The 21,946-nt window shown below is 40.7% G+C and overlaps 2 protein-coding genes across 2 annotated transcripts in view; one reads left to right on the forward strand and one right to left on the reverse strand.

Annotated features, from left to right (window-relative positions):
* The window catches only part of LOC307036160 (eukaryotic translation initiation factor 4 gamma 1-like), a 38,817-nt gene extending 26,725 nt beyond the window's left edge, over positions 1-12,092 (forward strand). Inside the window, exons 11-17 of the mRNA XM_079676235.1 lie at positions 1,463-1,588; positions 1,684-1,765; positions 7,278-7,376; positions 9,739-9,873; positions 10,437-10,518; positions 10,626-10,766; positions 11,281-12,092. Coding sequence (XP_079532361.1) covers positions 1,463-1,588; positions 1,684-1,765; positions 7,278-7,376; positions 9,739-9,873; positions 10,437-10,518; positions 10,626-10,766; positions 11,281-11,468 — 853 coding nt within the window. The 3' untranslated portion in view covers positions 11,469-12,092. The remainder of the gene's footprint in view (positions 1-1,462; positions 1,589-1,683; positions 1,766-7,277; positions 7,377-9,738; positions 9,874-10,436; positions 10,519-10,625; positions 10,767-11,280) is intronic.
* Positions 12,093-17,968: 5,876 nt separating this feature from the next.
* LOC307034964 (NACHT, LRR and PYD domains-containing protein 12-like) overlaps positions 17,969-21,946 on the reverse strand; it is a gene marked incomplete at both ends in the record, with an annotated part of 129,324 nt that continues 125,346 nt past the window's right edge. Inside the window, 3 exons of the mRNA XM_079673888.1 lie at positions 17,969-18,573; positions 20,523-20,664; positions 20,784-20,900. Of these exons, the coding sequence (XP_079530014.1) occupies positions 17,969-18,573; positions 20,523-20,664; positions 20,784-20,900 (864 nt within the window). The remainder of the gene's footprint in view (positions 18,574-20,522; positions 20,665-20,783; positions 20,901-21,946) is intronic.

A 21,946-nucleotide genomic window follows, 5' to 3' on the forward strand; every position in this document is an offset into this window, starting at 1 on the left:
ACGCAACCACACACGTATAAAAAATAAAACACACTTTATAAAGTCAGGCAACACTAACCAGGCTTCGTGTGATTCTGTTTATTTGCACCTTACTTTGACCATCCGTTCACTGTTAGTGATCATTGTGGAGAGTAGGCAGACTTTTTGTTTTGTATTATAGCAGCTATCGGATGGAATCAATACATGGGCTGCACAGGTTGTCATGTCCGACTATCACAAGTAGAATCATAATGAAAAATACGCCGGTAAAATGTGCCTGTAAAAAACGGCTTATGCCACAATAGGATTGCAACAAGTAGTCAACATACTCAGTTTAGCTTCGGTTGCTATGGTAACATCACCCATTTTATACCAGAGAAACATTCATAACAGCGTTGTGATGCCAAACAGCGAGCAGCGCTGCAGCGGTCGGTAAAGGCCGCTGAAACACATTAATAAACAATGAACCACGGCACTCTGGAGAAAAGTACAAGGGTTGAGAAGAAGTTCATTAATTTAATCTGGCTTCGGATGATTAAAAGCAACACGATCACCGACCCGACGCAGTCCCCCATTGTTGTTGTTGTGAGCGCCGTAACGCAGTTGGGGAGAAAATCAGCGACGTAAACGGTGACGTCATGACGCAGCAGCACCAGTCAGGCTCTGGGCGGTGTGAACAAAACGGGGGCTGAAAAGAAAAAACGGTTCCGAACCAGAAAAGCTCTAGCACGGAGCTAGGACGGGAACTGCGTTGGTGTGAAAGGGGGCATGTGAGGTGTCTAAAACTTCACAGAAAACACAAAGGTTCCCACGCCTCTAAAAAAAATCTATTTTAATGACTGTCCAATTGAAAAAAAAAAAAAAAGTTTGAGATGAGGATCGAGGTTAGTTTCAGTTGAACTCTCTGGAGGGAGTAGACATGTGAAACTGGGGTGTAGGTGTGTTTCAATCCACCTGTTTTGTTACGCATTTTCAATTTAAGTTTGAAAAAAAACAAGAAAAAAACCCATTGCTTTTTAAAATTAAATATTGCGAAAGATTGTTACAGATTGGATGAGTTGTAAAAACTTGGTGTATTCACATAATCAAAACACCAAATACATCAGAGCAAGTTGCACCGCTTATATTCTATTGCATGTTTTATTGAAATAAAGTTTATAACGTCAGGATTTGAGATGAACAGGAGCTAGAGAATATGTCATATCTTTGCAATAAAGAAATTCAAAAAAACATATAAAATGACATGTAATAAAATAACAGTAATGTTTATAACGTCAGGATTTAAAATGAGCAGAAGCCAGCAGGGGAAATGATGGTTTAAGCTACTTAATTACTCTCAGAAAGTCTAATTTATCTTGCTTTATTCTTACCTTAAACTTATGTGATGCCTTGATGCTTAGTTTTCTCATTGTTTGAGTGCGTTTGAACTTGTACTTCATCCTATAAATAAACGTTTAAATGTCTCCTCGCTGTGTGTCCTCAGGCTGCAGGAGACCCTGGAGGTGGCTGAAGACATGGCCATCGACATCCCTCACATCTGGCTGTACCTGGCAGAGCTGATCTCCCCCATGCTGCACGAGGGAGGCATCCCCATGGGGGAGCTTTTCAGGTTAGAAGCCCCCTCCTCACATGGGACAAACCTGCAGGAGAACATCCCTTTCTGGCTGCTTGATGTTAACCTGTGTTTGACCTTTGTTCCTCCAGGGAGATTTCCAAACCTTTGATTCCTCTGGGCCAAGCCGGAGTCCTGCTGGTGCAAATCCTCAACTTACTGTGCAAAGAAATGGTGAGAAAGTCTTAGTTATAGTCAATTATCTATCCTTTAATACTAAGAAATGGGGAAAATCTCTTAGTTATAGTCAATTATCTATCCTTTAATATGGCTGGGGGCTTCTTAACAAGTTATTTTACTTTAAAGCACATTTCATTTCTACCATTTATGGATCTGTAAAACTGAGTTTGTCCTCAAAGATTGACGCAAAAGCACGACTTAAAGTCTTGTAGACGTTAGATAAGTGTTAGTCGACCAATCGTTTTATAATAAATGTTATTACGGGTCATATAAAAAGTCATGTGAAGTTTTTTATACATGAATATGTCTCCCCGGTGTGTCGGAACTCACCAAGTGTCAGAAAATACAATCCTCCCTCTTTTCCTCCATACCCAAATCTCTAAAAAAGGGGCTGTAACGGATCTGCTACAGACTGATCCAGATTTGAATTCTTTCCTACGTCCCAAAAGGGGTGCTCCGCTTATTGGCCAACTCTCCACCTATCAGGGGAATGAGAGGTTGGGCCACGGCCGGCCATTGCCGCTCGAAAGCGCTGGAGACCCTGTAGTACATATGCCAGGCCTGTAAGTGGCGCTGTAGTCCTGCCACAAAAGCAGCGAAGAAGACTTCCCTTGCATGGTTGCCATGGTTGCCCTTCTGTTTATTCTCCGCTGTGGCTCTTTTTCTCCCTCCCCGAGGCAAGCGTTTGCGCCTCCTGCTTTAAAACAAATGAATAATGACTCTATATAATCATATGGAAGGGATAATGTGCAGCGACGCGGTCATTATGGGGAAAAGAACACCGACAGGCTGATCAGGAGCCCGACGCCAAGCGGAGGGATCTAGATCGGCATGAAGGTGTTATTTTAATGACCAAGTCGATGCACATTATCCCGCTTATTAACGGCCACATTCTCAACAAAGTAACGATATTACTTCCAATATTAATTAAAATGATTTTATGGATTTAGAAAATGATTGTATTGATTTAAAAAATAGTAGAAATAATAGAAAAATCGTCCGTTGTTACCGTTTGAACTAACGTAGCAACGGCAGGAACTGCTTCAATGGCGTTTTTGAGGAGCTTTTTGATTACAGATTTGAAAACATCGCTGCTTGCTTTAAAAGTAGAACAATTCATTATGTCACACCTTGGAAAGTATCTAGATATCCCTGCCCTAATGCCAAAGTAACTGCCAACTGAATATGTGTCTCCGTTTGATGTCTATGTCTGGACCGCTGCATAAAAAGGAGGTTTTCTGCCCCGTTACTTCTCTTCTTACTTCTATAAGAATAGAACACGGAGGACGGAGATCTCTTTTTCTCCCCCTCCTCTCCCCGCTGCAGCCCAGCAGCTGATCTCAAAGCACGCTCCACTCTCCTGCAGGGGGGCGTGGTCAGCTGCAGCTCACAGAATCAGCCCCCTGCAAAAACAGCGCTGGAAAGAGCATATAGAGCGAAACGAGGCATGGCTAAAATGCAGGATCTGTTTGGTGTTTTGAAAAAAATACTATATTTATATACTTTATATAGGAATGGCCCTACAATATATTGTTCAAATATAGCATGATAGGTCACCTTTAAGGTTGTTAATGTGTCTGTCTAACACATGAACTCTCTCCAGTTGTATACTTAAGCAATAGCTCACGACAGGCCGTGGTATATGGTCATTATATCACAACTAAGGGGCGTGGTTCGGCCCGACGCAAAGCTGTTGCTTTTATAAAGCGGTTACCAAGTGTGGCAATATGAAAAAAAATACACACTCTAATTTAAATAGTTTTTATTAGTAAATAATGATGTTAAAAATAAAATAGTCCCTCCTTTGCCTTCTGCACAAAACATTGTGCAAGGTGGTTGCTATGCAACAACACTAACAGCTAGTGAACAGATTAGACTGAGAGCGTTGATCCATTATTTGGCTGTTTATTTACATTTATTTGTATGTTGCCGTTTATTGTGCAGCCACTGAAAAACTGTCCAGCATCAGTAGCATGGCTCACATGGTTACTTGTAGGCTATAGGTTGAGGTTGTTAATCTAGGCCAGGGGTGGGGAACCTTTTTCCTCCCAAGGGCCATTTCAATTTTTTCAACAGCCTCCGAGGGCCGTACAAATGATTGACCTCTACTTAAAAATACTATCACAGCCACACTATCACTATCACAGCCCATTCATTTGGCCTTTCTTTCATGCTGTGCAAAGAAAAAGCAAGCTCTTAATCCAGATATCTTACCATGAATCGCGCATGCATGCACGTGCACGGTGTGGCATGACCACCACAACAGAAAGATATGGACACAAGATGTGTGCAATTTAGTTTCCTATCCATGTGAACATGATTTAAGTGGGGGGGAGGGACACCTACCCTCCTCTAGGGGGGTCCGGGGGGCATGCTTCCCAGGGAAGATTTTTTTTTTAAATGTTGAAGTTAAAAGCATCAATCTGGTGCACTTTGAGAGCAGCATCAGGAGATCTATGGATACATCTCTCAACACCCATATGAAACAGAACTGGAAGCAGATTTTCTTTTTCTTTATGGATATTTTACAAACCACTCCCCTTTCAAACTGTATTCTTGTTTATTAATCACAACTTTTTTTTACTGTCATATAGTATTTTATACCTGTTTACTTTATTCTCTTATTTTTGTATAACTATAATGATCATATAAAGATGTGCCTTTACCTCACTGGTTGGAGAAAAAGCTTCTCATATTCGTTAGCATAGCTAGCTAACCAGATGCTAATAACAACAAAGTTATTGACTGTATGATCAGTGTGACAGATGAACAGATCGCCACTGGGCTTTCAACTAAAGACACAGACACGCAAAAAACTGCGGCATGTGTACGGCTCCTTATGGGTACTGACATTTGTGAAGTCCTGGCCCGGAACAACGTTCTGGTGCTCTCCGTCAGCTCTAAACCCCTGTCGTACGAGACATATACCACGGGATGACACGTTAGGCTCGTGTTGTGTTCAAGGACCCTGACCTTGGTCAGGAAAAACAGGCACTCGCTTGTGTAATTATTGTGCGGTCTAGATTTCTTTCTTTTTTGCGTGTGTTACCTCGAGGGCCGTATCAAATTGTCTCGCGGGCCGTATACGGCCCAGGGGCCGGAGGTTCCCCACCCCTGATCTAGGCTGTTGCTTGGCGTGGCGAGAATATTGCTCCACTTTCTCCGGTCCCCGAGATTGGACTTCCAGTAGCTCTGGAGAGAGCTTTCGCACTTGTGGCCACTAACGGTCATCATTTCTCTGCTTTGTTTCAAGACCCGCATCAGAAAGCTTTTGAATGGTGCTACTTTTCCAGTTGGTCTACCTGCTCTTCACGTAGCTCTGCATGTCGTAGTTTAGGTGCTTTTTTTCTGGAGATAGGCACTCCTCAATCCACTCCTCCATACTATAGTAAGACCCCCCGGAGGTCGAAGTTAAGTAAGAGATAATGTGCAGCGAGGCGGTCATTATGGGTAAAAGAACACCCCACAGGCAGATCAAAAATAGTCTGTTGTTATTGTTTGAACTACGTAGCAACGGTAGGAACTGCTTTGATAGCGTTTTTGGAGACTTTTTTGAGTACAGATTTGAAAACATCGCTGCTTGCTTTAAAAGTAGCACAATTCATTATGTCAAACCTTGGAAAGTATCTAGATACCCCTGCCCTAATGCCAAAGTAACTGCACACTGAATATTTGTTGCCGTTTGATGTCTATGTCTGGACCGTTGCGTAAAACGGAGGGTTTCTGCCCCGTTACTTCTCCGCTGTTTTCTTGTCCCAGTTTGAAAAGCAGCTTTTCAGCCCAACTGTATACAGTTAAATCGACCGGACTTCTTTCTGCAGATGTGAGCGTCCTTAACAACGGTCAATAAGTCCTTGCTGCACATTATCCCCTACATCAGGGGTTCCCAACCTTTATTGTGCCAAGGACTGGCAGATACATTCAAAAAAATTCGCGGACCGGTTGTCAATTTGAACTGATTTTAATATTTACTCACCAGCAGGTGGCAACAGAGGCTAATTGTATTTAACAGCCTGAAGAAATACCAATATGCAACGTTTAAAACCAGGATACAATTAAAACAAAAAATGGGGACCGCTTTACAAATATTAATATAATATACAATATAATATAGCCTAACATAGGTGGCAACAGTGGCTAATTGTAAGTAACAGCCTGAACAAATAATAGAACAATATGCATCCAAAACATATTAACACAATTTAAAACCAGGATACAATTAAAACAAATTAGGACCACTGGACACATATTGATATAACTGAAATGTCAGTGAGACCCCTGGGCTTGTTTGCCAGCCATATTAACGTCATACCGGGGCGCTCGTTCCGGTGCACTTCGACAGCATTTAGCACTACGTCGAGATTAAGATTAAACACATTTATTTTGGGAACACCCACATAACTATGGAGTTGGCCACACACACACACACACACACACACACACACACACACACACACACACACACACACACACACACACACACACACACACACACACACACACACACACACACACACACACACACACACACACACACACACACACACACACACACACACACACACACACACAGTGAAGGCAGTGTGTACGCGCTGGTGCTGCACTTCTCAGAGGCTGCCTCCTGATGCTGCAGCCATTTCATGAAGTGAAGGAGGTTTTACAAATTAAAAAAATAGCTCTACCCCCCTGGCCGCAATGTCCTTAAAATGAAGTCCGAGTTCGAAATATATCTCAAATAATGTATGCACTGCCATTCCCCCACAAACATAACAGTCTGCGATTAAACGGTTGTCTCCTGTGTGCTCCACTTCCTATTGGCGCACCACCTGTAACTTTATCTGCGCACGAGAGGCTGAGACCCTATGCTAACCAATTTTGATTTATTTTGGATGAAATAATATGACTGGTATAAAATAAAATAAAAAAATAAAAATGTATTGAATATTTTTGATAAAATATCTTTATATATTTATAAGTCTGCAAATATTAGGATAAACTCACAGCTATTTCGCGGCCCGGCGGTAACACCTCTGACCGGGGGTTGGGGACCCCTGCCTTACATGTTTCCATCTCGAGCTTTGTTAGTTAGTTAGTTTCGTAACGGACGTAATGTAACAGTTGTAACGGTTGTAGCTTTTCTCAGACGCGGAGGGATACTGACTTGTGAAAAGTAACCACAATTCTACACCGTGATATACGCTCATTATATCACGGCTAAGAACCAATCAGATTGCTTGATTTGACTTGTCCGTTTTATAAATGTTAGTATAATATATTTTCTGTTTCTGGGTTGCTATACTAAAGCTTTGGATAGATATTTGGGGATGTCCCACTTCAATTCATTTTATCGTTTCATTGAATGTTTTTATTCTTCTGAAAAAAAATTATATTGTAAATTACAATTACACTGAGAAAATGTTGTGTATCTGACTCAGTTGATATGGTGACTGCACATCAGAAGGGACAGAGTCTACAACCTTTTTTTAAACAATATTTCCTTCTTTAGAGCCATAAAAAGGCGGGAGCGATGTGGCGAGAGGGCGGTCTCCGGTGGAGAGACTTCCTCCCCGAGGACGTAAATGTCAACAAGTTCGTGACTGAGAAGGTGAGGATATTTACTAACATATAAATACAGTTGTTAATCACACCTTATAACGAAGACCTGCAGTGTAGCTTTCAGACTCAAGATATGCAGATCAATCAATGAATAATCCACGTAAATAATGATTTGCTTTTAATTTAAGAATTAAAATACAGTGTGTCGAGTAGAGGTCATATATTTATAAAGAACAGCTAGAGAACGAGTCACATAGTTCCAGGGCCGTGGGAAGTAGGGGTGCTGAGGGTGCTGCATCACCCCCTGGTGGAGGACAGGGGATCTGCACTTCCACAAGCTATAATAAAAAAAAAACGAATTTTCAGCCTTGATGTAACAACATTCATAATTAAGTAAAGATAACACCCTTTTCACCCCGGTTACATTTTCCATTTGCCCTGAACGATGGGCGCTGCGAGTGATGAAGTGGGGGATGTTGGCTTAGCAGGCGCCCGCAGCTCACAGCCAAAGTGAGAGCGATAGAGAGAGGGGATACCGCGGTACCGGCGGGGATTGTTGTTAGCTTCTGCTGCGCTAACGGATATAAGAAGCTGTTTCTACAATAATGTGGAGGGAGTGTCCTCTCCTGTCAGATTGAGAGGCTCAGTGAGGTAAAGGACTCTGAGGGCTTAGATAGTTCACTTTAGTCAAAGTTATCTCAGTGGGTCTCAAACGTTTTGATCACAATTTATGTAAACAAATATTTCCAAGGCACTCCTTTATAATTATTAGGCTGAATAAAAACAGGTTTGAAATCATTGCAATGTATACTATAGGACAGTAAACCAAAAATATTGTTTAAAACTGGAGAGATTTTCTAAAATATACATAAATAAATAAATGTTAACTTGTAAAATAAGATATGAATGAACAACACAAATAAAATAAGTTACATGTATTTGTTATTTGCTATGGTAGGTTATTGGAAATGTTCACATACTTACTTATTTGATTAATAAAATGCAAACCGATCTTTTTCATATGGGTGTTTAGAGTTGTACCCCCTAGATCAGTCTCTAATTGGGCGCTCAAAGTGCACCAGATTGAAGCATTTTATTTTAAAATGATAAAAAAATCTTCCCGGGGGGGTACCCCCGGACCCCCCTAAAGGATGTGAAGTCCACCCCCCCAATTAAAACATGTTATAATATATAATACATTTGAAGCTGTCCACCATGTCAATATATTTCTCTTTTTGCAGTGTATTGGTCTTTTGTAGAGGTTTTTCATTGCCAGCTAAAATCTTGCCAAGCAGCACATTGGTCAGAACCAGCCCTGGTGTCATCCCCACAGCACCCCCCATTTGAAACATGTTCCCACGGCTATGCATAGTTCTGTCTTTGTACTGCTTTAACCTGTGGCTGTTTTTTTGCGATGTTATCTGTTTGTTTTGTTTAGTATTTCCACTTTGATAGGCCTCTGTGTTGCATGTGTTTACTGATAATTACTTTCATGTGTTTCAAAGGGCGACTTTACAATATCTGTCCACAGAATACAGATGAAAAATAGCCTCTTAGCTCATTCTGGTGTGATAGATGGATAGATGGATGGATGGATGGATGGACAGATAAATAGATTTATGGATGGATGGATAGATAGACGGACGGATAGATAGATGGATGGATAGACGGATGGATGGATAGATAGATAGACGGATAGATGGATGGATGGATAGATTTATGGATGGATGGATGGATGGATAGATTTATGGATGGATGGATGGATGGATAGATGGATAGATAGATAGATAGATAGATGGATGGATGGAGAGATGGATGGATAGATAGATGGATGGATAGATGGATAGATAGATAGATGGATAGATGGATGGATGGATGGATAGATAGATGGATGGAGAGATGGATGGATAGATAGATGGATGGATAGATGGATAGATAGATAGATGGATAGATGGATGAATGGAGAGATACTTTATTGATCCCAGTGTTCAAACTTTATAAAATAATACTTTAAAAAAAGTGGAAAAGAGAATTAACAATTAAAAATAAAATGAGAAAATTATAAACATATCAAATATAAACAAAACAATACAAGATATTCTATAAAATTAATATAAAAAGTCAAAAATACTAAAGGAATTCAAATAAAAAAGAAAGTCAAAAATAATAATACTACTACTACTACATGAACAGAAATGTCTATCAATGTGCACCGTCTAAAATACTAAAAGAAAATACAGATGATACATTTGGGTATTGTCCACAGTAATAACTGTTACATGTCTAATATGTGTAATTGTAAAGCGCTTTGAGTGCCTTGAAAAGTGCTCTAATACAAATGTAATGAATTTATAGTTATTATTATTATTATTATTATTATTATTATTATAAAGCGTGTTTGTGTTGTGCAGAAGGTGGAGTTCACGCTGGTTGTGGAGTCTGAGGACGGTCAGAAGAAGGAGCTGAGCTCTGAGGAGCTGAGCAAACAGATTCAGAGGCTGATCCAGGATCAGGTCGACGACCAGAGGCTCTTTGATTGGATCGAGGTGAGGGCGAATGTTTACTAACATCTGCTTTTCTGTTTGCTATCCCTCGTCACCGGCTTGATCTTGAATCTCAGGATCCATGTATCTGTGATCCTCTCCAGAATGGAAGGAGTCATCACATACAGAGCATCAACTAGTTCCTGAACAGTGTCCTTCACATGCTGATATCCAAGAGAGGGAGTCACTCAGTCACAAGATGGAGGAATAGAAAGCAGTATTCAATGTTTACTTCAGATTAGCTCCACGTCAGAAATGATCATGCTTGTCATATGTCTCTCTCCATAGAGGCTGAATCATCATGTTAATCACATAGCTATCATATGCCTCAAACAGTCCTGATGCTCTTCTAGTTAATCACACATCCTGTCATGAACAAAATACTGAGATTTTTTCTCAAAATGTTGGCTTTTTTCTAAAAATCTCAAAATTCTGACTTTTTCCCAAAATTCTCACTTTTTCTCAAAAAAATTCAGTTTGAATTTGAACAATACTCCTCAAACCCTAACCCAGTTGTAGGGCTCTTGGTTCTCTGCATGTGTAAATGAATGTGTCTCTGTGTGCAGGCTAACCTGGATGAGCAGCAGATGTCCTCCAACATGCTGGTCAGAGCTCTGATGACATGCATCTGTCAGTCAGCCATCATCTGTGAGTTATCCGCATGTTCCCTGCAGATATTACGCATTCAATCAAGTCAGAATGACCTCGTAAACTACGCCATGCCAGTCCCGTTAATGAGGTTTTGTTTCCTGCAGATGAGACCCCGAACAAGGTGGACGCCGCTAAGATCAAGAAGAGAGCGAAGGTCCTGCAGAAATACCTGAGTGACGACAAGAAGGAGCTGCAGGCTCTCTACGCTCTGCAGGCGCTGATGGTGGAGCTGGAGCAGCCGGCCAGTGAGTGACTTCTTAACATCCTTTAGAGCAGCGGTGTCCAAACTTTTTTCACCGAGGGCCACGTAGAAAATATTTGAAGGGCTGTGCCGCTATATATCGCCTCATAAGTTCAGTTATAAGTTTGAGAAATCAATCAAATGTAGGTAAATTATTCCTTTTAAAAGTTTCAGCGGACCTGCAGGGAGTTTGTTCCAGATATTTGGAGCGTAATAACTGAACGCTGCTTCTCCATTTTTAGTTCTGACTGTTGTAGTATGTGTTAGGCTTTATAATTGGTTTAATATGGGAGGCAGTGGAATAGTGCGTAGGTGTTGTGATCAGGTTCAAACCCCACTGCAGTCAGCATGTCGTAGTGTCCCTGAGACGCTTCACCCCAAAGTGCTCCTGTGGGGATCGTCCACAGTACTGAGTATGTGAGGCGCTTTGGATGAAAGCGTCTAACATGTAATGTAATATAGTTTAAATAGTCAATGAGTAATGTATTAACGTCTCTCGTGTTTCCCCTCTCCTTCAGACCTGCTGCGGATGTTCTTCGACAGCCTTTACGACGAGGACGTGATCAAAGAAGAAGCTTTCTACAAGTGGGAGTCGAGCAAAGACCCGGCGGAGCAGCAGGGGAAAGGCGTGGCTCTAAAGTCCGTCACCGCCTTCTTCACGTGGCTGCGAGAGGCCGAGGATGAAGACGAGTCCGACAACAGCTAGAGGAGGAAGACGCTCCGTGGAGGATTCAGAAGAGAAAACCCTGAATCAGCAAAATCCTTCTGCATAAACAGAAACACACAAAAAAGCAAGAAAAAAAAAAAATTCTTCAACTGGGAGAGATTGTATTACGGATCGAACACTCGATCAGTTATTTTTTTTGGTTTCCTTTATTTTATTTTTGTTCCCTTTTTTGCGCAACTGAATGTCTTTTTTGGAAATAAATAGAGCGAGTAGAAGAGCGAGAGAAAAGCCGCCAGAGAAGACGCCGTTTCCTTCAGCATTTCTTTGAAGTTAACCTGTTTTTTTTCAAACGGCTGTTTTTTTCCTCGCTGTCATTCCTTAATGACAGATATATTCAAAAAAAAAAAAAAAAAATAAAACTTTAAAAGGCTGTTCACATTTATATTTTTGATGACTTCATCGTGTGAGCGGCAGCATCACATCGATCGGTATTGGATCTACACGACCAAGCGCTAGTGTAGACGGTTAGCTTTCCCTTTCATCTTGTTCCCGTGTTGGATGGTTGGAGTGAGCGTTTTGTAATAAAATAAAAAAACTACTAAGAAGAGTGTAAAAACTGGAAGAGATAATAAAGATTGTTGCCAATAAAAGAAAAAAAAAGTCTTCCTTAGCTTTTTATTAAGACTCTTGAATCCTAAACACTACGATCACTTCTGTTGTATATTATCACTTTGTTTTATGCACCTTTTTTTCTCATAATGCTGGCTTTTTTCAAAAAATCACAAAATTCTTACTTTTTCTCACATTTTTTCTAAATCACAAAATTCAGACTTTTTCTCAAAATGTTGGCTTTTTTCTGAAAATCTCAAAATTCTGAAATGTTCTCAAAATTCTCACTTTTTCCTCAAAATTCTCACTTTTTCTCAAAATGTTGGCTTTTTTCTCATAATCACAAAATTATCACTTTCTCAAAATCAGTTGGTGCATTTTCTGAATCTGAGGAGTTTTCTCATGCCTTTGATTTAACAGAAATTGATAACATGTAGTCTAAAGTCAAGGGAATATATTTGCTAAGCTTTTTTTCAAATGTGTTTACTAAAATGCAAAACAACTTAAAAAACCAACAGAACATCTGATAATATTAATGCATTTTATTTATTGAGCGCTTTTCTTGAAACTCAAAGACACTTTACAAAGTAAATATTCATAAAAACAACACTTAGGGCCCTATATTTTCCGCGATCGCGGAATCGCGGACGGAATCGCGGAAATTCCCGAAAAAAGCAGATAATCACGGAATTTGACATAATTAGACTGAAATGCTGTTTTCGTGAGGAAGTGAAACAAAAAACCTGGGAAAACTTTCCCGGGGGACGCTAATCAGCGTAACACACCCCTGCGTCACTGTCTCATGCGGTCCCGTCCCGCCACCCCCAACAAACACAAGTGAAATGCAAGCATGGCTGTCCCTCCGTCAGCTAAAAAGATACGGAATACGGGGCTATCCGCTCAATCACGAGCAGAGCAGTTCCCCGCTGACTTCTACGTGTCGGGTGACGTGATGTATTGTAAATTTTGTCAACACTCTGTTGACTGGAAGCGCAAAAATACGTGCGATGACCACCTGTTATCCAAAAGTCACGTTAGGAACAGGGAAAAATAGCAAATACAAAACTCTCCTCACAGACAAGCGAGAGACACTCACTGAGCTCAACACAAAGAGGCTGGCAATCATGTATTTCAATGGCGATGTCTCTGCTAGGTGGGAAACTTAGAAGAGACAAGATACTTGCTCGCAAGGACTAAGTAGTCCTACAAGTTGGATATTTGTTCAGAGTCACTTTATATAGTTTGAAAGTTGTTTCATAACTCAGGAACTTCCTGCTACTTTTTTGCCTTGTTTTTGATGCACTTTATGCACTGTGGAAAATATATTTTAAATTTGATTTATGTTTTGAATGACTCTGAAATTGAGTGTTTTGTTTAAAGCTGTCATTTTTCACTTGAAGAAAAAAAAGGCTAATTGAGCGCTTTATTTTTTTTTTTAAATGTCATTTGTTTTCACTGGAAAGTTGACAGCTCATAAGCTAACTTTTGTTGAGCACTTTATTTTTTTAAATGCCATTTGTTTTCACTAGAAAGTTTACAGCTCAAAAGAAAACTTTTGTTGGAACTTGAAGTGCAATGTTTTGTTGCAAGTTTTTCAAGTAAATAAAGTATTGAGGGAATGTGCAATATTGTGTCGCCTCAATAAATGGGAGGTCATTTCTATTTAGTGTACATTTTATTTGAAAACATTAAAACACACCCTTTTTTGTGGTAAAATACGAGTAAATAGGTTAAAAAAACAGAATTCCAAAACATTAAAACGGAAAAAAACGGAAAAAAACAGAATTCCAAAACATTAAAACGGAAAAAAACGGAAAAAACAGAATTCTAAAAAATTAAAACGGAAAAAACGGAATTTAGAAAGACACAAAACGGAATTTGGTGAAAATGAAAACGGAATTTATAGGGCCCAAAACACAACATTAAAGGTCCCATGTCATGGCCATTTCTACTGATCATAATTCCATTGTTGAGGTCTACTAGAATACATTTACATTGTTCAATGTTCCAAACTCACATTGGTTTCTCAAACAGCATCTCTATAAAGTATGTGTATTCACTCTCTGTCCTACACGGCTTGTTGGAGCTCCTGCCCCCCCCTCCCACTGTGCTCTGATTGGTCAGCTCGCCCACTCTGTTCTGATGAGAGTAGTATTATTCATCCCGCTTCCATCACATTAGTATGCATAAAGAAGTGACAGGTCACACCTCCCCCCATTATGCAAATGAGCTAAGTCCCGCCTCCCCTTTGATCGAGGTGTGAGATCTCAAGTAGGTGTGATATCCCAAGTAGGTGTGAGATCCGTCGATAGGAGGGGGTTGATGTGTATTCACAGGTGTGAAAAGCCCCCACTGTTGCGCCTTATGGTGTATCATAAAAAATGTTTCAATCACATTAGTATGCATAAAAAGTGACAGGTGGGCCCGCCCCCAAGTCTATTAAAACAAAATGCCGCTTCCATCACATTAATATGCATAAAAGTGACAGAAGGGCCCGCCCCAATTATGTGATGTCAGAAGACCGAGGGGGTGGAGTGAGATAAAAAAAAAAGAACCCTGTGCAGATAAAAAGCCAGTCATTTCCAATCATCAAGTCATCTTTCCAAAAAGAAAAAATGGCCAAGAGACGCCTCGATATGGGTTTAATCAGCGAGACGTCTGTAACAACTTACCGCCATGCAGCTCATGGTTTCAAAACAGAGATTGGAATATTCATGTAAAAAAGATGCCATCTTCTGCTATGCATGTAGACATTTCGGTTCAAGTACGTCAGATGCCTTCACCACAACTGTACCAGAGTACCAACCGCTGTCTCCTGGTACTCATCGGAGTAACTCACTCACTAAAAATGAAATACTAGCCTATATGACAGTAAAACAAGAATAAAGTTTAAAAGGGGAGTGATTTGAAAAATATCCATAGAAAAATCTGCTTACAGTTCTGTTTCATATGGGTGTTGAGAGATGTATCCATAGATCTCTTCATTTTGCTCTCAAAGTGCACCAGATTGATGTGTGTGTATGTGTGTGTGTGTGTGTGTGTGTGTGTGTGTGTGTGTGTGTGTGTGTGTGTGTGTGTGTGTGTGTGTGTGTGTGTGTGTGTGTGTGTGTGTGTGTGTGTGTGTGTGTGTGTGTGTGAATCAGTCACGGATGTCTTCACATGGAGATGAAGACTCCTGTCTCTTAACACCCAAGGTCCTGCAGTCGGCTGAGGCTGTAAAAGTATAGAAAAAGCAGGTAGGAGGGGGTTGAGAGGAGACTCGGGGGTGTCAATATATCCAGACCAAAATATGCGGATTCAGAGCTGATCAGAACACAGAAAGGCTGGGAAATTCTTTTTAGTTTTTGTCTACTATTTACATGTTTGTAATGTGTATGTACATATTTTCAATGCCATCTCTCTCTGTTTCTGCTAATGTGTAAAATATACAAAATAACGTTTTATATACTTACTCTCTTGTTAAAAGGCGATGAAGTTTGCAGCGTAAGCCAGCCATCAGTGTTCTAGATTTTAAGGCTTTGCATACCTCAAAGTGTGTCTAAAAGTATATTGGCAAGAGAAAAAAAGCCAAAATTCGCCTAGGCCATTAAAAAGAAACCGAATTGCTGCTAAGAAATAAGTTCAGAAAGCTATGACTCCAGTGGAACACTGTTAGAGTCAAAAGTAACTCTCAATGTATTCAGACAGAGTATGCAGATTGGGGCTGATCAGAACAAAGAAAACACCTTCCTCGTCAAAAGTTAGTCACACACTCCCTTAATGTCACCCTTACCTCGTCCTATGGCTGTCAGGCCTTTTGGTGTGTGTGTGTGTGTGTGTGTGTGTGTGTGTGTGTGTGTGTGTGTGTGTGTGTGTGTGTGTGTGTGTGTGTGTGTGTGTGTGTTTGATTGATTGATTGATTGATTGATTGATTGATTGATTAGTTTATTAACAGCTTGTATATTGGGTACAGTACAGTACAGCTCAAAACATACAATTGTTAAGGGGATGCAGACCAGAGAAAGACTTTTGTCTTGTTTACATCAGGGTCCCCCATTTCCAATTCATCGTATCATTTAAGACATACAAGATATATTTGACATACAGATGGCTTATTTACAATTTACATACAGGTGTTTTTTTACATACAGATGGCTTACTTACAAATTTCATTTTAGATTTTGTTCTAATACATCCTAACCGGACATTTAAGACATACCAAGTCTACAGATATACAGTTAGTAACAGAGTCTAAAATGCGAGTATATACATAGATGGGGGGGGGAAGCTGTCCATTGTACGACAGGTTGAGATTTGTACCATTACCGGAGCCAGTTTTGCAATGCTCTCAATAACTGGGTAATGCTCAAAAATAACTTTAAAAAAAAGACTCAAACAGCGAGGGACATTATACTGGTGAAAAAAACTCTCAATTCTACAGATGACTCCCCCCACTCAACGCAATAAGCCCCTCCCTCCACTCAGCAAAGCATCTCAAACTAAGGACCCCACTAAGACGACAGTTTGAAAACTAGCTATGGATCTGAGAAAAACCAAGTCTCCCCCCGTGAGTTGCAGCCAGGAACAAACTCCTGGACTACCATCATCTCCACCATTCTGGACACCCGAATCTTGCAGTACTACTGCTGCTGATGTTGCTCCTTGGGCCAAGACGTCTCTGTTTATGGACACAGTGAAATCAGTGTTGGTTGATATTGTGGAGAGGGTGATACATCGGTACAGAGAAGAAATATGCAACGGATGCCGAGTCAGTCACCCCGGCCAGAGGCAACACGATTGTCTGAATGACATGCCCGATTTTTTCTTCAGAAACAATTACAACGCGTTAATGAAAGGACTCTGGCTCACCGACTTCATTACTGAGATCGACCAGACTCTTATTGATAAAGAAATTTTCACGGCTTTTCTGCACAATCTCAAAAATTGTAGACGCCTCAAGGAGAGACTTGAAAAGATCCATGCCGAGTTGGATGGAGAAGAAGAAGACTAATAACCTGCGGTTGGTTGAAGCCAGGGATTTTTTCTTTTTCGATACATTGACTTTTTCTTTAAAGTAAAATAAAAATGGGGAACTACTATGCAAAACACTCGGTATATATTGATCAGAATGTAGTCAATACCCTTTTAATAAGCGTGGTGATGAGGACGATTGAAAACAGAGTGAATGGTGATCCCCGTGTAAACAGAATGGCTGAAGTCTGTAAACTAGAAGACATTTTGGATATCGTTCGTTCTGGCAGTACTATTCCTGGTCATTGGGAAACGATTGTAAACGAAACATTTAAAGTGGTCCTGGAATCTTCATTTTCCGAAACATTCTGTAACATTACCGAAGAAATGAAACAAACATCAAACGTGTATCATGTGCTCTCATTGTATGCTCTGTTTGTAGATGTAATGCATCTTTGTGTCAAAAACAGCATACACATGAATATTTCCAGTAATCTGGGGAATTCTAAGCTGGAGACGGTCCTGGGGATGTTACAATCAGTATAACTATTGATTTTGTGTGTGAAAATGTTTAAATGTAAATAGGACATTTAAAAAAAAAAGAAAAAAAAAGAAGTGTTTTTTACATTTTAAAAACTGTTGTCTTCATTATAGCAAGGGGAGCGTGTCTGATACATGTGTATTACAGTCCTTCACATGCACTGTTGTCTTCATTATAACAAGGGGAGGGTAACAGTGAAGATGTATGATAGATGTGTATTGAAACGTGCGTATTATACCCCCACAGAAACACAGAAACATGGAAACACAGAAACACCTGTTTAAATAAAGGCTACAGGAGGGAGTCCAGGAGAAAAGAGAGAACAAAAGTAGCATTCGCTCAGAATCTGTGTTACCTTCAAGGACAAGGGGAAACATGTACAGGTAACAAAACAGAGGAGTAGACTTCAACTGTCACATACACTCCACGAGGTTTAGCCTCAGCTCAAATTGAGCTCTCTGTAAAGATACGGGTCCAGCTCTCGGAGAGCATTGATCAGAACCCTGCTGGCTGCAGCTCCTTTATTTCGCACCGCGTCCACCACCTCTCGTGCTCCGTCATTTTTGGGTTTGGTTCTGGCTGACGTCATTTCAGATTCACTGATCACTTCAGACTCAAAGAGTTTATCCAGAAGGTCGTTCAGGACAGTTGGAGCCACTCTTTGAATGAACTCTGTCCGAACTGAGAGCAGCCTCTGGTCTGCTGGGACTCTGCTCTCTGCTGGGGCTCTGCCCTCTGCTGGGACTCTGCTCTCTGCTGGGGCTCTGCTCTCTACTGAGACTCTACTCTCTGCTGGGACTCTGCTCTCTGCTGGGACTCTGCTCTCTGCTGAGACTCTGCTCTCTGCTGGGACTCTGCTCTCTGCTGGGACTCTGCTCTCTGCTGAGACTCTACTCTCTGCTGGGACTCTGCTCTCTGCTGGGACTCTGCTCTCTGCTGGGACTCTGCTCTCTGCTGGGACTCTGCTCTCTGCCGGGACTCTGCTCTCTGCCGGGACTGTGCTCTCTGCTGAGACATTTCTCTGGGACAATGCATGTCTTGGACCTGGTAGATAAACAGGGAAAATACTTTTGTTAACCAACAATCACATTAAACAGATCTCTTAAAAATTCAATTAACTCAACAATCCCAGAGGTGGATTTCTGTTCAGTTAAAGTTATAATATGTAACATTTCCTCATTCAAATGGATAAAAACTCCTAAACCTGTATTATTTATACTTGGTTGAGTTGTGTACATAGATTATTCCAAATGGTTCGGAGGGATGTGTAATTTTAAAGGTAACAGTACGTTTCATCACGGTCTCCTGTAATGCTGTAATCCACTTAAAGAGCAACTTCCAGGTTAAAGACACCTGTGAATAAATGTGTAGGAAAATGATGAATACACTAGATTTTCAAAAAAATATACAGAAATATACACTACAGTGACATCTGACGTCGTTTTTGTAAGAAATGTTCACTTCCGCATAAAAAAGCCTCGGCACGTGACCTCCCGCGTGTGACGTAACACGGGGGACACAAGGGGGAGAGCGGCCGGTGTAACCTATTAATAAACATGGATCCCAATAAGACACAGAAGAAGTTGAACATGAATATTCGAATGCATATGACGGACAACAACCTTATAATTATGAGCCTGCTAGGCGTCCAAGAGACCAGGAGCAGCCAAGGATTAGAAGAAATAACGGCCATCGGAGAGAAATGGAGCTGTGGTGTGAGGAGAACCAGTGGAGAACAGAGCAGCTATCTTGGTGAGTGACCGGCGTTAGCTACAGAATGTTAGCTAACGTCACATCACAACATTCTGAAGTTAGCTATCATATATCAGGCTATAACTAAAGTAGTATTGATAATATAGTAACGTTACTGGCAGGACTGTTGATACTGATCCATAACAGAAACTAATGCGCAAGTATCAGCCGTATCTCGCGTTACCTAATGCAACTCCACACTCCGGTGCTGTGTACCGGAGGAGAGACGCGAGATACGGCTGATACTTGACGATCTGGCGGAGAAAGGTTGTGGAACCTCCGTTGATATGCCGTTGTAAATGGCTTGATGGAAAGCAGGTGTGTAGTCGGGGAGGGTGCACAGCTGATTGCAGCAGGTGAGTGGAGGTTGAGCCGGGAGCCAGGAGTGACAGCCACCACGCACACACAAACAACACAGACAGGGGGAAACAAACAAACACAAAGGAGACGGCTGGAGCAGTACAGCCACCACAGCGTCACCTAATGCAACGCCATACTAAGTCTTACGGTGCCGTGTACCGGAGGGGAGAGAGAGAGAGAGCAGCGAAGAGGAGGGAGAGAGATGTAATACGGTTTCCTGATAAAGCTGTGGAGAGTATGTGCTGCAGGGAGGTGGATGCACAACGCACCCAGGAACCAACGCTAGCTCCGGTCCTTTTTACTGTGGACTCGATGTCCTGACAGGCTGGTATTTGTGCAACCTGCACAAACACAATACTGCACCATGATTACAAATGGTGAAATACAATGTAAAACTACCGAAAAATACCAGCTCACTAAAACACAACCGCTCTACTCAACGCAACTCTCCTATACCCGCAGTCAGAGACCGGAGATGTGTCCCCTGTGTGATGTAATATGACGCGTTTGACGTATGACCTTAAAAAAAAGCAAAATTGCTCCTTTCCCTCTGAATTCCTGCCCTTATGTCTCGTAAAACATATCAAATCCTACATTCACTTTTTTAATTGTAATTTTCAAGCAAGTTTATGCATAAATGTAGAAAAAAAAAACCCTGCAAGATGCTCTTTAAGCATGAGAAGCTGAAGACTACAACTCCCATGATGCCACACTGTTTCACCACCACACCACACTAGTTTTTACTATAGTTTTAGAACATTACAGGTTGTGTTTAATGTCGTAATGATGCGTTGCCATGGAGCCTTAATAGAGAAGGCTATGAGATGGAGCTTTAGAGTTATCAGTCTATCACTGGGTCTGAGCTCAGGTGGAGTCTTTACCTTCCAGTGACAGGCGACAATACCAGACTTCATTTCCACCTTGGTCCTTGACCCTCAAAACCACTCTCTCTGTGCTCGTCGTCAGGGAAACTTGAAATGTCGGATCGTAATCTGGTCCAAAACTTGATTCAAATCTTTTACTCTGAAAACCAGAAGCAGAAGTTAAACGTGTATCTGTTTCTTTCCTGATTGTGGATCCACATGCAGATACATGTGTGTTAATGATCATTGTGTTTCTTTAGAGGAGTATCAGTGACTCACCTCAGGCTGAATGAAGAAGCCCTCAGGTTCACAGTGCACACTGTAACCTTTGTACAGTTCCAGCTCACAGTCGGAGGAGACTGTGATGTTCTCAGCAGGTCTGTGTTGATCAGCAACCTTCAGTAACAGAGTAACTTTAGTTATGCTCAGATAGTCAAGGCAACTTTATTTAAAGATCACATTAAACAACAACAAACGTTGACGGACCCACTCCACAAAGTGATGAGATACACAATCAATCACAACATAATTATAAGTATGTATTGCCTTTGTAAAGGAATATTACAAATAGATTATTGTAATTCTTTGAGATAAGCTATTGAAGAAGCTATTCCAACGTTAACCAAAACACAAACCGTCTGTGTCAGTTACAGATGTAGCACTCCAGATAGGACTCACATGGGTGTGTCCCAACCAAAAGCCCAGCGGATCCCAGTGGCTGGGGGTGTTGCCAAATTGCTAGAGGGCGTTGCCAAATTTCTCCATTTGTTCAATTACAGGATTTAACCATGAGATGACGCTTCATTCACAAATACACAAAGACAACTGGGTGTTGTAGAACTTAGTCTGTTTGCAATGTTTGCAGCTCTGCAGTTGTGTTTGTTGAATACTGTAGCATTTAATCACTTATCTGTTATGGTTTTCACAGGCTACTATAATGAAAAAACATCAATACTTTAGATCAAATAAAGTATATAGTTTGCTTTATGCAGTATATTATTTGTAATATTGTTGGGGTGTTTTTACACAGTACAGTAGATTGAAGTAAATCAACTTATACATTAAGATAAGATAAGATGGACCTTTATTAATCTCCGTGGGGAAATTCAGTAGTTCAAACAGCAACAGGGTAAGAGTGAAAAACAGGATAGCACAGATTCACACAATCGAAAATAAGATGAGCGACAAAAATAAAAATAATGAGAAACTATGAAATAAGAAATGAATAAAACTAAAATGTAATTATCATATCATATATTCTAATGTATTGTATTATTAAGTAATATCATACATTAACCCCATTATAGCAGATGCCACATTGAATGGATGAACACATTTATGCATCAATAATTACAACAGAGTATTACTAAATACAAGTTGTAAAAATACTTATATGTATTTAATATTAATAACATAATGATTAATTTCAGATGATAATACTT

This window comes from Notothenia rossii (assembly GCF_949606895.1).
Source record: "Notothenia rossii genome assembly, chromosome: 4".
NCBI classification, from domain to species: domain Eukaryota; kingdom Metazoa; phylum Chordata; class Actinopteri; order Perciformes; family Nototheniidae; genus Notothenia; species Notothenia rossii.